This window comes from Phocoena sinus, chromosome 3 (genome assembly GCF_008692025.1).
Source record: "Phocoena sinus isolate mPhoSin1 chromosome 3, mPhoSin1.pri, whole genome shotgun sequence".
Classification (NCBI taxonomy): domain Eukaryota; kingdom Metazoa; phylum Chordata; class Mammalia; order Artiodactyla; family Phocoenidae; genus Phocoena; species Phocoena sinus.
The window spans coordinates 120,702,025-120,717,736 of record NC_045765.1 but is presented as its reverse complement, the minus strand read 5'-3'; the positions used below and the strand labels follow the sequence as shown (position 1 = coordinate 120,717,736).

At 35.5% G+C, this 15,712-nt stretch overlaps 1 protein-coding gene across 10 annotated transcripts in view; it reads left to right on the top strand.

The window, feature by feature from the left end:
- Positions 1–2,066: 2,066 nt before the first annotated feature.
- The window catches only part of SREK1 (splicing regulatory glutamic acid and lysine rich protein 1), a 55,766-nt gene continuing 42,120 nt past the window's right edge, over positions 2,067–15,712 (top strand). For 2 of the 10 annotated variants that reach the window (XM_032626055.1, XM_032626053.1), the window contains exons 1-3: positions 2,174–2,405; positions 9,980–10,113; positions 15,422–15,545. Coding sequence is in view for 3 of the 10 variants with exons in the window: in XM_032626049.1 (XP_032481940.1) it covers positions 2,248–2,405; positions 9,980–10,113 (292 nt within the window). In the remaining 7 variants the exon portion in view is untranslated. Of the gene's footprint in view, positions 2,406–9,979; positions 15,546–15,712 lie in introns of those variants that run through there. The other 8 variants (XM_032626049.1, XM_032626048.1, XM_032626057.1 and 5 more) reach the window with 6 other exon arrangements.

Here is a 15,712-nt window from a genome sequence, read left to right as displayed (position 1 = left end):
CTATCTATATTTATCATATTAGAAATTAAATCTGGGACTTCCCTGGTGGTGCAGTGGTTAAGAATCCCCCTGCCGATGCAGGGGACACGGGTTTGAGCTGTGGTCCAGGAAGATCCCACATGCTGCGGAGCAGCTAAGCCTGTGTGCCACAACTACTGAAGCTCGTGCGCCTAGAGCCTGTGCTCTGCAACAAGGAAAGCCACCACAATGAGAAGCCCTTGCACCGCAAGGAAGAGCAGCCCCCGCTCGCTGCAACTAGAGAAAGCCCATGTGCAGCGACAAAGACTCAACACAATAAATAAATATATCAAAAAAGTAATTAAATCTGTGAACTTTAAGATTTAAAAAACCCATGTAAAAATAATTATAAACCTGTTATGTACTTATATAAATGATGCATTTTTTCAGCCTGCTCCCAATGGCTATGGGGGGTAAATGATGTATTTTTATGATAAAGTGATATTTCCCAAAAAAGGATCTTGAGAGGAGTGGTATTGCGTTACATTTTTCAAAGATCTTTGATGTCTGGCTTAATAGAGGACAGCTGGATTTCCCTATCTGTTTGTGCATTCAATCTGTTGTGATATGTTTTTGTTGAAACATATGAAGAAAATCTGGTCTCACATAGATAAGGAGCTGGAAAAGGGGAAACTATTTTCATAGTCTTTCTAGATAATTCTAGATATTCTTGTTTGATACTACACCAAACTGGACATGTGATAGTTTCTAAGAGTGCAATTTCAACGTGGACTGAATCTGAAACCATATCAATTAACTTTTTGTATTCTGCTAGATTAAAATCCATGATTTTAATGATGACTCTTTTTGATTCTGTAATAGCATGCATTGATTGTTTTGAAAACAGTGGTTCATTGAGTTGTAGAGATTTTCAAATGGTCACTTATTTCAATATATAATGTGAAAAAATACATTTGTTAATATCACTGGTATTTTTAGCAGAAAAGTCTAAATACTGGAAAGCTGTCAAGCTCAAGGTGGTGGATACAAACTTTAAAAATTTTGGATCTTTGTGTGAAAACTCGAACAATCACACAAGTGCTTTTTCTGGAGATGTTCCTCCTACTTGGGCATGCAGCAGAAGTACTTACCATTTCTTAACACATTAAAAAGAGGTGTATGCTAGGGTGAAGATTTAATAAAATTAATAATTTTTACTCCTTTGTCAAGGACATTCTTAAGTTAAACTAGATTATTTTAAAAATCATGAATCTTTATGCTATGAGTGCCAGGAGGTGAAGAATACAAAATACCAGTAGTGCAGTTTGACACCACTTCCTTGATTCCTGCTAAGGTGCCAGCAGTCACTCACTATTGCTTTTACACCATCAGTGCAACTATCAACAAAGTGAAAAAGATTAACAGAGTCTTAGTATTATGGAAACGGTTTTGACCTTGCATAATCACTCAAAAGGCTTCGAGGACCCTCCAGGTTCTGTGAATGGCATTTTGGGAACATCTGCCCTAGTTTCCCATAGTACTGTTACTTGTCTCTCATTAGGTTGCAAGGTCTATGTGGACCTTCTGTAGCTGTCTTTTATGTGCTCTTGTCTAACAGTGTCTGGTACATAACACTCAAATATTAATACCTGCGTAGTGAGCGATAAAATGTTATAAACGACAACCGCATAGCCTTCATCTTAACTGCTTCCTTCCTTAATTCCTTCAAAATTTACAGGTTTTGTAAAATTTCCCAAGTTTTTTCACAATTAGGACGCCGGCCAATTTTTTAAAATAGTCGGGGCGAGGGAGCTGCCTGTATATTATAATGACACGGTCAAGTATTGATTTGCGATGCTCGAGTCATTCCTTCTTCACAGCTCCACACCAGCAGGCCAGGCCTCTTGGTTCCCCAGTCCTATCTAGTATAAAGACTGGAAAGAGGTGGGTCTCCCACGTTTACAGGAGCACAAGAAACTGATCGAGTGGAGGCCGGGAAAAAACTCGATCAAAACCTTGCCAGGGAGAAGTGCAGCAGGAGAAACAGCCTAGGTACCCGGGAGCCCCAGGCCGAAGCCCCGCGAGATCCGCCGGGTTGCCGGGGAGACGCTTCCGGCTGGCGCGCGCAGCCCTGGGAGCAGGGGAGTTGTGAAATGGACGGCTAGACCTGCCCGCTGCCGTGAATTCGCTAGCGGGGGCGCGCTCGCGGCCGCGCGTTCTCCGCTTTCCCGGCTTCGTCGCTGACGCGTCGTAGACGTTGGGGAGTCAGGCAGCTGCAGCGGGGTCGGGATGAACAGCGCCGGCTTCGGGTTGGGCTTAGGCTTCGGCCTCACCCCTACGGCGGTGATTCAGGTGACGAATCTGTCGTCGGCGGTGACCAGCGAGCAGATGCGGACGCTTTTTTCCTTCCTAGGAGAAATCGAGGAGCTGCGGCTCTACCCCCCGGAGTAAGTGCTCAAGCTCGGCTGGGGGAGGGGCGCGGGCGCTAGAGAGACCTCGGGAACCAAGGCATGGGGGAGAGCGCTGACGGGGGCGCGCGGTGTCAGTCACGTGACCGCCGGGTTTACCTTGGTGCCCATGTTTGATTAGGGCACCGCGGCCCGGGCCCCACGCTCCTGCTTTCCTTGTTAGTCGTATTTGGTGGGTTAACCTCTGCACAGAACCCTTACAGAGGAGTTAGAGAGGTTGCCTTTTTCGTGCTTTCCGAGCTCTGGTCGCCGCCGGGTCCTCGAATTCAGTGCCCTTCCTCCCCTTCTTTTTTTTCCCGAACTTAAGATGGCCGCAGGTGGGCCCGCGGTAGTCCTCATGGCAAGCTCCTGATAGCGTTTTTGCAATGGCAAATCGCGGAGACTGCGCCTGATAAACTGTCCAGTTCTTAGTGCCTCAGTGTCGGACCGTTGTTGCTGACGGGGAAGTGTGCAGCTGATGACAGATGGAATTAGGCCTAAATTTGTCCCTAGGCCTGTGTTCACAAATTTAGCATCTTCTTGGTTCATTTAACCGAGCCCATCCATGTTGTTAAAGATCAGTCTGTTCACCCTTTTGGCAACGGATTAAAATTTCCTCCTAGAAGGTCACACCGTCCTAAACCTTTCAGAAAAAGTAATAGTCCGTACAGGATTACTCCTGCTGTATACTTTTAAAAGTCCAGATCTGGACTGGCATTCACAGTTCTCAGACACTTCCCAAGTAGTGTATTTTGAAGTAACGTTTCCCTTGTACAGTACTATCTACTCACAGAATTTGTAAGGGGTTTGAAGGTTGTTTACTTTCTTACAGGCATAAACTTTTTAAAGCTAGAGCTTAGAATATGAAAATTCTCAGTATTTTGTTCATTTTGTCAAAATCCTTTGAAGGAAGGGATAGTAGTTCCCCAGGATTTTTCTCCTTTTTAAAAAAATTTGTATTTGACTTTTTGGTTTGTTTCATAGTGATGCATGTAGACCTACTTTTTTCGGTTTTCTCTCTGTAAGTATATTGCATTGTTACTGTATAGATGTTGATAAAAGTTGGTGTTTGGATTTTTAAATTTTACTTAAGTTTTTCTTCTCATTTTTGTTTTGAAATATTTCATGTATACAGAAAAGCTAAAGAATAACTCCCATGTTCCCTCCATCTGCATTTATAGTTTGCCACAGTTGATTTCTGTCTTTGTGTCTCCCCCTCCCTCTCCCCACCTACACACACAGACACCCCTACAACCCTCCCCTCTCCCATGCTTTTAAAAGTAGTTGCAGACACCATGACTATTCATTCCTCAACACTTAAATGTGAATCTCTTAAGAAGTACATTCTCCTGCATTACCACAATGCTATTAACACATCCAAGAAGTTTAACATTGATTAAAATATAACATCTGAATTTCTTCAGTTATACTGATAATGCCTTTATTCCATTTTCTTTTTCTGATCTAGAATATAATCAGATCACTCAATGCATTTGGTTATCTCTAATCTAGGACAGCCACCCCTCCACCCTCCCAGTTGCCTTTTATTTTTTTCCAAGTCACCTTTTTAAAAGTTTTTCATGACATTAATATTTTGTCTTGTAGTTTGTGTTGTAGAATGACTTATCTGGGTTTATATAAGTTGGTTCTACATGAATAGATTTGGTAATACAGTTTTGTCAAAGATGCTTCATAAGGGCATGCACATGTATCTTTATTGACTAGCCATCTCATGTATAGCTTTGAATATCTTATAACTTTGAAAGTGCTTTCAGCTATCTCTTCATTTAAGCGCTCAGAACATTTCTTAATAATTGAGAACTGTTTGGAGGAGTGCTGTATTCTGAAAGAATTGGAATCAAATAGTAAAATATTTTGTACATGATTGTAAACTAACCTTGCTTTCAAGGTTGTGATAATAAGTGTCTCATGGGCAGAAGAAATATATCACAGAATATTCTTCATTGCCAACATAACACCACTTACATAGTTGAAAAGTGCACTTGGGTGGCAATATGCTGCCAGTTATCATCTGACATTTAGTAATGGGCTGTTTTTTGAAATCAAGTATTAGTTGCTTGGAGTTTAGGAGTCAGAGAATAAAAAAGCTCGTCACTTAAACAGTGCATTAATATAGAATTATTGTGTCACAAACTGTAATACATTTTGCAAAATTGTAACATAAATATAACATATATAGGCCAGGCAAAATCCTTGACCAGTTTTTCTTAAAGGCAGTCAGTCCCTATTCCTGTTTTTCACAAGTATTTACATGCTTTTCTAATGGCATGTTTTCTGCTTGCTCTGTAATGAAGTTGTCATAACCTGGTCCTTACATTAAAGATGTGTTTGCAGATTTGGGCAGAAATGCATAAAAATGCAATAGTAGTAGTTGTATTGAAGACAGATGATTCTATTTTGCAGTGTTGTGGAAACAGTATTTTATGATTAATCTTTGGAAGCTGAGTAGAAATTCATTTGTTTTAAATTTGGAATGATATTTCTTTAATAGAATGTGAGAATAGTTTCTCATTAACATTTTAAGAATTTGGTTGCTAATATGAAAATTCAAATTTTTAAATTTAATTTTTTTTGGCATGAGGCCATGATTCAGTTTCTTTTTAAACATTAAGAATTGGTGTAAACATTCACTGTAAATATTAAAAATTCTTATTAGTGCTACCAGATGATAAATATCCAGAATTTCTGTTTTAACTTTTTACTCAATAAGGGAATCTCATACATCATGAAAACCTTTTTACAATGGTAAGAAATCTTTGTTGTTTTTTCAGTAAGTTTTTCATGGAGGTATAAGGAGCAGAAAAGTGCAGGGATAAATGTATACAGCTTGTTGAATTTTCACAAAGTGGACACATCCAGCACCCGGATAGGATTCTCTGTGCCCTAGGAGTTCTCATCTCCCCCCTCAAGTGCATAATACCCCTAGGGTAATCCTGGCCTGATTTCTAACATCAACACTTGTGGGGGTTTTTGTTTTTTTCTTTTTTTGCTTGCTGGTTTTCTTCACTTCTCTGGTCTTTAAAAGTACTAATAAGGTAAAAGCTGTCAACTAGCTAAAATTAATATAACCAATATAGTCATATCAGGAGAAATAGAGAAAAAGGTACACTGCCAGTGATCCTATCACCCTATCAAAACCTCTCTCCAGTCCTTTTTACATGCATTTATTTTAATATAGTGTAATCAAAGGATTTATACACCTTTACTGTAAACTTTTTTCACTCAGCCTGTGGTAAGCATTTTTCATACTGTTGTGTTTTATTTACTGTAATATTTAAAGGCTGATGTCTCAAGTTGTATGTGTGTTTGAAATTCTGTCATTGAATTTTAGCTAGAAATATTTGAAAAATGTGTATTTTTGATTGTCCACAGTGATTGGAGGGCCTCTGGCATTTAGTGGGTAAGTGTCAATAATTCATAAGGAAGTCTTACAGAAAGGAGAATTGTGGCATCCAGACAATCACTGGAGCCCTACTGAGAAACCCTGTTATACATTGTGTCAGTTAATATTTCCATACATAAAGCTATATACTTTGTCCATGTTTTGCATTGTATCTTTTTTGATAGATCCTCAAGGGATGTATATTAATATAATAAAGTATTGGACATAGTATTACCACATTGATTTTTTTAAAAGATTGTACAGTGCCGTCACCATGTTTAGTGAAAAATAAGGTAACCAGTTAGGGTCTAAGAAATTTAACTGGTGCTCAAAAAGTTGGTTCTGTGATTTCTCCATTAAACTCCCAGTGAGAAATTCTGATTTGTTTGAAAAGTGATTGTAGAAGGTTTTATATTTAAAGAAACAAAACAAAACTTGATTCAACAAATGGGGTCAAAGTAAAATCTGCTGTGTTTGAGTACTGTTACTTTCTTTAGAGGCATACATTTAGACCAAATGGAATATGTAACCCCTTTTAAAAATTAAAAGTGTAGGTCAGAGTTAAATTTGAAAATGATAATCCTATTTAATTTTTTAAAACGTAAATTTTATTTAATAGCCTAGATATACTAGAGAGGAAGATCTAAATATAAGATTTGGTAATATACTGATATATAAATCTGTAAATACACATTTGTTTGCTGAGATATCTATATTTAGGCTTGCCACTGTATTATTTTAGCCTATAATATTCAAAATAAAAGTGTTACTGCCTCTCCTGCAAAGCTCATATGTTTACATTTTTTATAAAGTAAATACTGTGTTGCTTTTACTCTCTATTTTAAGGAAGGTAATTGGCGATGAAGATGAAAAAAATTGCTTATAGCACTAGGAACCATGCTCTTACTATAATGCTGTTCAGAACAGATCTGCATCTTTTAACCAGTTTTTGGGCTTCTCAACTCTAAGTAGTGTGTGGTTTACCAGCCAGGCTCACATTTCTTATTCCTGTGGATGTTTTAAATTTGAAATGATGTGGTTTTCAAGTAGGGATATTTGGAAATGTTTGTAGTTTTCAACAGTGATGATTTAGGTTTCCATCCTTTCACAAAAGGATCTGTCAATTTAGGAAATACAGTTTCAGTGGTGGCTTGTCAGGTTCTTCAAGTGCTAAAAGAGAGTATTCTTGTTGAAATTGCTAGGGCTTTAGTTGTAATCATAGATTTTTTTTTTTGGTTGCAAAGGACAGAAACAGTGTTACCTAATCTAGCTCAAGAAGAGACATTATTGAAAGAAAGAGATTTCCCTGAGTAGAAGAATAAAGACTAGGCCTCGTGGGAACTGGGACTGGGAACCAGAAGGGTATCAACATCCAAGGCGACTATCTGCCTCTTCCTGTCAGGCTTTATTGTCACCTCAGTTTGTTTCTGTGTATGTGCTTAATTTCTTTTCAGACGTATTCTGTACTCATGTGGCATCTGGCCCAAGCCCTTACTCTAAGTGACTTTCAAGTTCATTTGGTCAGGCCACCCAAATTACAGGTTTCGTGTTAGCCAGTGAAATAAGCCCTTGTGTCATGTAGCTGATCAGTTGTGTCTGAAAGCTTGAAAGATCTGTTGAGGGTTTCACATAAGGAAACTGTGCTGAAAGTATATAGGATGTATTGGTAGCACATACAGGAGGGGGTACCTAGTCACTTTGATATTTTAAAATGGCTTTCCAGAAGACTTCGAAACTTGAGCCTTGAAGAAAAGTGGAATTACTGTTCAAAAAGGCAGTAAGAGAGCACATCATAGCCAAATGAAACAACATGTTCAAAGATGGCCCAGATGGTTCAGGATGTGTTCTGGGAACCACAAGTATTTTTATGCCTGGATTTTTTAAATGATGAAGCAAGAAAAGAAGGGTGTCTGAGGAAATTTAAGCAGTTGCATGACATGAAGAGATTTAGGGTTTAGAAAGATTACTCTAACAGCTTTTGTGGAAGATTTTTAATAAGGAGGAGTTGAGATTGGAGGCAGTGTGATTAGTTAGGAGCCATTGTAGTAATCCAGGTGAGAAATGATAAGGGCCTGAATGAAGGCATTGATACTGAGACTGTTGAAAGAATTAGTGTGACAACTATTTGGGAGGCAGTCTTCAGAGGATTTAAAGACCAATAGGATGAAAAAGAAGGAAGGGTCACGGAGGGAAACAACCCACAAATCTCAGTAGTTTGATAAAAACAAGATTATTTCTTATACTAAACTGGTGGGGTTGGGCACTCTACTCGTTGTAGTCACTCATTCTGGGATGAAGCTAATATATCAGCCACCCTTCTCTTTGATGTTGCTGGTCACTGTGGCAGAGAAAAAGAACCGAGCAGTGGCCCTTAAGGCTACTGAATAGGAACACATGTCAATTATGCTCACATTTAATTGGCCAAAGCAAATTGCACAGCCACACCTAACTTCAAGGAAAAAAGAAATAGAATTTTATTACGTAGCCAGAAGGAGATTTGGAAATATTTGGAGAACAGATGGTCTCATTAACGACTTCCGGATTTCTGACTTAAATAATGTGGGTAGTATCTTTAACTGAGATATGAAATTAGAACAAAGGGCAGGATTGGTGCAGAAGGAGGGTAATGAATTTAAGAATAAGTTCAAGGGTGGGTCATGTGACTGACAGATCACCGTGCAGTATGCCAGCAGGCACTTGGATCTGGGAATCTAGAGCTCTGGAGAGGCCTAAATTGGTGACTTGGTAATGTATAGGTGAGTTAAGTCTGGATGCAGATGTGTTTACCTCATGGCAAGTACAAGTGCTTGACTTACATGTTGAGTAGGGGGAGGTTGTTGGAGAGGACTGGCTTGAAGCCTGAATCAGATGGCCTTAGGCAGGAAAGAATTGAGTTGGGTTGGGTGAGAAAGAGGTAGAGTTTTACTTTTATTTTTGCTAGCCTGACTAGTTATGTTAATAATATATATAGTTTAAAGTTCTAAATGCAAATATATTTTATTATCTTAGTGTTTGGTTAATATCATAAATATATTTAGCTGTTAGCAAGCTGGATTTGTTGCTGTATGTAATTTTTTAATTAAAAAAATGAATATTTATGGAATTACAAATTAAGTAGTACATTAAAGTGGCTTTAAAATTCTTGATTAATTGAATAATTAAGGTTGCATGAGATTTGGAATTAGATGATTAGACATTAAATCTCATCTTTGCCATTTACTAGGTCTAGGATTATGGTGAACTCCCTTGACCTGTTTTGTAAACTAAAGTAAATTATTGTTGCTGCACAGTGCATATTTAGTATTTTTCAAATGATCTTTTTTTAGTGTGAAAAACTTAATATTTTAAAGGATTGTACATTTATGTTAAACATTAGCTGTATATTTAATGTCTTTTTTTATTTGCTAAAGACAATTACAGACTTTAATTGAACATAATTATGGGCAGGTTGACAAAATGATCCTTTATGAGGATAGTGTATTTTGGAATCTGACACGATGGATTCATATTGTGGAAAAATTGCTTTCATCTGTGCTGTGTCTGGCTTCTTTTTCCTATAGTCCTGCCTAGATTAAATCTAGTAGGATTTATAAGAGTCTTTGCTCTTTTGCATATAAAATATGTAAAATTTTGTTTGTAAAAGTTTTTGTCTGGAAAATCACAATGCTGCCTGGCCTGAAGTAGGCCAGTATATGCAAAAGACCTTAATTTTAATTCCAGGTTATCTGATTGTTTCTAAGAGTGTTGTGAAGTTTTTAGTGATTTAAATGCGAGGAATCACATTAGGGAGGGTTGGAAGTAGTTAGAAAATTTGAAGTCTTGAGGATTGGGGCTTTTTTATGAAACGGGATTTTGCCTATTGATGATGATGCACTGATTGGACATCCTTGGGTTAAGTCAGCTGTTTTCACATTTCACTCAGATTAAGAAGGCATTAATTTAAATTTCAGGTTTTTAACAAATAAGGCTATAGGCCTGCCTAGATGTGCCTTCAGTCATTGCAGCAAATCACCATTAAAAGACTAAGTTCTGCTATTTCATGTCTTAATGATCCTTAGCAACGAAAATTCCTGTCTTGATTGTAAGATTATGTAAAGATACAAGTAAGAAATTTTAAATGAAAACCAACCAAATGTTAATTAGTTCAATTGTTTTTCTTTTTATCTTGCAGCAACGCACCTCTTGCTTTTTCTTCCAAAGTATGTTATGTTAAGTTTCGTGATCCATCAAGTGTTGGCGTGGCCCAGCATCTAACTAACACGGTTTTTATTGACAGAGCTCTGATAGTTGTTCCTTGTGCAGAAGGTTAGTATCTCACATGTTTTTTTCAGTTATTTTAATCTCTGTCCTGTCTGTTACTACCATTGGCTTTCCTAGAAATTGGCAAGTAGATATGGTGTGTGTGTGTAAGAATGAAATTTGGAGGTGGAAAGGATTTTACATAATAATAAAATATATTAAAATGGTTAATTTATTACTTATGTATATTTGAGATTTTATAGCTAAACATTTAAAAATTTATAAATTACTTGGCTTCTTTGGTTTGCTTTGACTTTCTGTATTCAGTTTGCAAGTTGTAAAGAAAGCTTTTTGAAATTAAAATATTAAGTTGGTAGAGGACATTATTTAAAATGTGTAAATAAGCATTTGCCCCTGTGTATACCTATTAAAGATATTGCATAAATAAAAACAGTGTACACATTTCACCAAATGGGAGTTAGGTAGTAGTTGTGTTTAAGAACAATATTCATAATTTAAGCTTTAAAGTATTTTCTTAAGGTAATTTACCTTAATTGTTACTGAGACCATTATTTTACATTCAGTGTAATTTGCTGTGCAACTAGAATTTACTTTTAATTTTGCTGGCTTTTTTTGCGGGGGAGGGAGGGGTGGCGCTGATGGTGATTAATTGAAGAAAAATCATGGAAAGCAATTTTCCAAAGCCTCCATCGAGGAAATAGTTGTTGAAGGTGGAAACAAGGCCAAAGGCCTTATAGTAATTCATTAAATTTTATGACATAACCTGCTTTAAGAGCTAATTATTATTAATGCCTATTTTTTTAGTAACTTCTATTTGCAGAGCCATTCACATTCATTATACTAGGCTGTGCTGAATTTGACAGTTCTGGTGTGTAATTAACTTTTATTCAGAGCACTGACTATGACATGTGTACATGGATTTTAGAATTGGGTTATTATAATTTAAATGTCTTTAAAATATATTTTCACTGGTGGCTGGTGGTAACTGTTTTACAACATAAAAATTTTACCTGAAACAATTTAAGGAGCTTTCATATGTCATGTTTTAAAACTTTTTTTAGAAACCAGGCTCACATTAAAATACTGTATAATAAACAGTTTGCTGCATTTTCAAGGTTTTATGCATATTTCAGAATGCCTGTTCTGGGATGTCAAAAACATTAGTCAGATACAGTGAGTATGACTCTGTTATTTTTGATGTCCTAGAATATGACATTCTGGATTTTTTCAGATAAATTTGAAAGTATTTTTCCCATGTCTAGGGGTTAGAGAGGGGTAGGGAGAATAAAATAAATAATAGCGAATATAGTAGAATAAATAAAAAATGAATTAAAGTTAATTATTTGCTAAATCTATCTTTATCTACTAATCTGTAAGGGGACAATGACCCCAAAATTGGAGAACAAGGTGAGAAAAGAGCTGGTAATGATTTAGTTCTGTATACCAAGTTCATACCAATTTCATACCAAGTAAACTGCATGGGAAAAAATAAATCAGGTAGAAGTTTTACTAAATGGGAGTGTTAATTGTATCAAAAAATTATGCCATCAGCAGCACAGTATCTTGTGTGATTTTAGCTTATTATTGAACTGGAAGGAAAAATTTTGTTAGTGTTGCTCTGTTGGAACCTTGCTATATTCCCATAAAATTTTTCATATATTGAGAAGTGACCATGGTTTGTCATAAATGTTAAAGATCATGGGCATGTAGAGGTTCCTTTTTGTTTGTTTTACTTGATAGAAAGAAATAAATGCACATTTATTATAATGGCTTTTGAATATTTTTAGTATCAACAAACAGACAAAATTTCGCTATTTTTGAACGTGAAAATTCAAGCATATTTTTATTCCAGTTTAGTTTTAAGTATTTTAGAACACTAACCTATAAAATAATTTGTATTGGAAAAACATTCAGATACACATTTTTCATTAAATACAACAAAAATGAATTTATAGAACCTGAAGAGTGTCACAGTGAGCTGTTAAAAGATCTGATTATGCACTGCAAGCAAAGTAATAATGTATTGTTGTGTTAAAAAAGATAGCAAAGTGAGTTTGAAATAAATCAAAGGAAAGAGTTCCAGTGGAGTAAGTTCTGTAAGAGGAGATGTGCTGTAAGCAGTCTTCTGTTTACTTCACTGATTGTATTCTTTCCTTGATGTTATAGAAACAGCATTATGAAAGAAGTGAGAAAACCATAGAAAAAAATTGTAAGAAGTTTTTTTCAGTTTCTTTCAATTTGCTGTTTTTTTTTTTTAATGCAGACAGTAGTACTGTGAGATCCTAAGCCGTTTAAGTAATGTTTGATGTGTAATAGTTTCGTACATATTAAGCATTAGCTATTGTTAATAAAACATGCCACTTCAAAATAAAATATACTTTCATTATACTCGTCCAAATATGACCTCTTTTTGTTGTTGCGTGCATCTCAGATTTCTTTTTATAAATGTTAACACTTAGAAAAAGATAAGGTCAAACATAATAAGGGTGTCAGCCTAATCATCAGTCATAAGTTTATGTCCACATTTTCTGGTAGATGGATTTTGACTATTAATTTGGTTTTGTATGTTTTCTCTATGTGATATTTGTGCATTATTAGATGACTAGACTGGCCAAGGCAGACCTGTTACACTTGCCTGAGTTAGGCATTGTTTGCCATGCCACTAAACCTGCCGTCAAGTGAAACCTTCATTGGGGAAATGAGATCGGAGTCTGAACCGCAGAAGATGGACGCCCTGTCTCTGTTTTTTATTGTTTTACTTTAATTTCATTTCTTTTTCTTTATTTTGTCCCTTTTTTTTTTTGTTTTTGTTTTTGTTTTTGTTTTGTTAAATCTCTTTCACTTTAACTTGTGAGCTGGTTTTCCAGTTCTTTGTAAATGGTATTCCGTTAAGGGTTCATAACATTGCATTGCAAATTATATTGGGAGATGATTAGTAGAGCTCATCCTTAACATAAAAGAACTTTTCACAGTAAATTAGGATATGGTTTCTTGAAGCTCAATGCTAGTCTTAATTGGTGTTTATAAACTGATCAGGTACATTTTGTTCCCAAAACACTAAAACACTGATGAGATTCTTAGGAACACGTTTTGATCTCAGTGTAACATTTTTGCAGTTTTCTCCCAAGTCTGCATCTCTCATAAAGACCAACTGATAGCTTCTAATTTTCGTCCTCCTCCCTTAGAATTTTAGGCATGCAGAATCATCAAGGAAAATAAGTAAATTTCTTATAACATTCTGGGGGTAGAGGACAAGAGGAGACTTTTCACTTTTATGATATTTATTATAGAAAATAGCATTTCTTTGATTTGAAAACACTTTTAATTGCCTACATGGGGAATGGATACTTGAGAAACTGTTGAATACTTACACTTGTGTATTTTTTTGCTTGAATTTTTTTGTTGAAAAATGTTCAGAGATTACTAGTTTCTAAATGGATTCTGAGATTAGGATGAGTGAGAGACATTGTTTTTTCTCTCAGTTGTCTTTGATGAGTACAGTTTGGGAAAAATGCTAAATGCTTATTTGTTTTGTACTTTTATACACTCTGATAGTATTTGGAGGGTATATTTGGTAGAATTTTATCCTGGAAATTAAGCAATGGAACTTTTTTCTTAAAGTATCTTTAATGGTAATTAGAATAAGTAAAAAAATATTGTGCTTTTAGTTAGACTTAATACTTATAATAGTTTATTATACTGTAAGAGACAGTGAGAGGCAGACAACCTCCTGATACTATTTTTAAGCCAACACTGAATGACTTTATTATGTTAAGTAATCAACTTTTGGCCTGTATTGAATACCCGTTTTGTTTGTGTGGTCTTTCATGTGGATAGTTTTGCTTATTTAATGGACAGGTAATATTAAATTGGGGGCATTACTAGATTGGAACTCTTTATTTGTTTTTTAGGTGCATAAATTAGGGTAGTGAAGCATAGGGTTTGTACCTTAGGACCTCAGTTGACTTATCAAGATGTGTACAGGTTTTACAAATATTAAAAAAGTAATACTTATTTTTAACAGATAAAGCAGGTCTGATAGTGATGTAAATAGTATATGTGAGTATACAGATAAATGTCTTAATGCTAATAACTAATAAATACAAAATAAATTACTGTTATTTGATGTCTTCAGTAAGGCCTTCCTGCCTTTTAATCTTAATGCATGTTAAAATCAGTGCTTATGCAGAATTTACTGAAATAATAAAATGACTTTGTTTTTGAAATTAGTAAATTAAGGTAATATAGACTTAGATGTTGCAAAGCTTAGAAATAAGTAGGCATTTGCTAAAGCTAATAAAATGTGATTTCTGTATTTCTATAAATAAGGTGTAACCACTACTTAAAGCAAGTTTAAAAATTCATCTTGAATTCCATCCATGTTTAGAAATATATTCAGATAATTTTTTTAGAGATTTATCCCTGCACATGTGTGTGTTAAGTCGAATTTTTACCACTGAAACCCCACATGGTGCTTTTTTGAAAATTTACTCCATATGCTATTTTCAATTTGGCGTGACTTTGTACTTTAAATTACTTTTGAAGAATTCATAATGGAAACGTGTAGCCAAATACCACATAATTATGAGTAGTTCTGAAATTGCTATACGTAGTCAACTTTTTAGAAATTTTCTTTTTGGGAAGGTTGAGAGAAAGGACCAGAAAAAATGTGTGAAGGTCCCAGCCCTTATCAAAATTAATTGACTAGAGTTCAGTAATTAAATGTGGCAAATTGATAGACTTAATTCAGAGTAAATTTCCTTTTTTTTAGTCGTAGGGATTTCTTTTTCTTAGTGTCTAGGGTTATTTTAATGTTATTGTTGTTGTTATTAGGCACTTAGGACGCTTATAAGCAAGACATTTAGGCATTAACCACCCCTCTTCAGATAAGTATACATAAATCGGTTCTAAAAGTCAGTAATATAAGAAGTTTCCTGAGACTAGGGAACTTTTTTTTGTTAGTCATTTTCAAAAATGTTAGCAGTTTCCCAAGGCATATTCTTTGGAACTGGATTCTTTTAGTCATCTCTGTCATTGTTGGTGAGATGCCTTATTAACTGAATGGGTGTAGGCTTCCTTTCCAATTGAAGCTGATTACATGTGGTAGGCTTTTGGTTTTTTTCTGTCTACTTGAAATTAAATGGGATCTTTTGGAAGGTTATCAAAATTGTTTACATCACAAGTAGGTAGTTTCAATTAACAGGATAGGGACACTCAGGAACAGATTTCAATTCGCACATATTTGTTTTTTTCTTTTTCTTTTTTTTGACTAATTTGGTTATTTGCCATTTCTGGGGATTAAACTTTAAAAAATGTTCTTCTTTTCTGTATCTGATGTTCTGTGTGCTATTAGTGATGCAGCCAACACGAACGGTTGTCATGTGTAACACAACTTTCGATCACCGCGAAAACACCGTCCTGGGAAAGCGTCCATGCTTGATATCGTTTGGTTCATGAACATTAAGTTTCCAGTACAGGTGACCCATAGCTCAAAGTGTTAAATAATTGTCTACATTATTCAATTTTTAAAATAATATTCCATTAATGAGATTGTTAGTCTTTGAAGTTTTGCTCACTTTTATTTTTCCTAGTAGAGCAGGGTAAAAGGAAAGACTTAAGTTCTTATTTATTTCTTTATATGGAT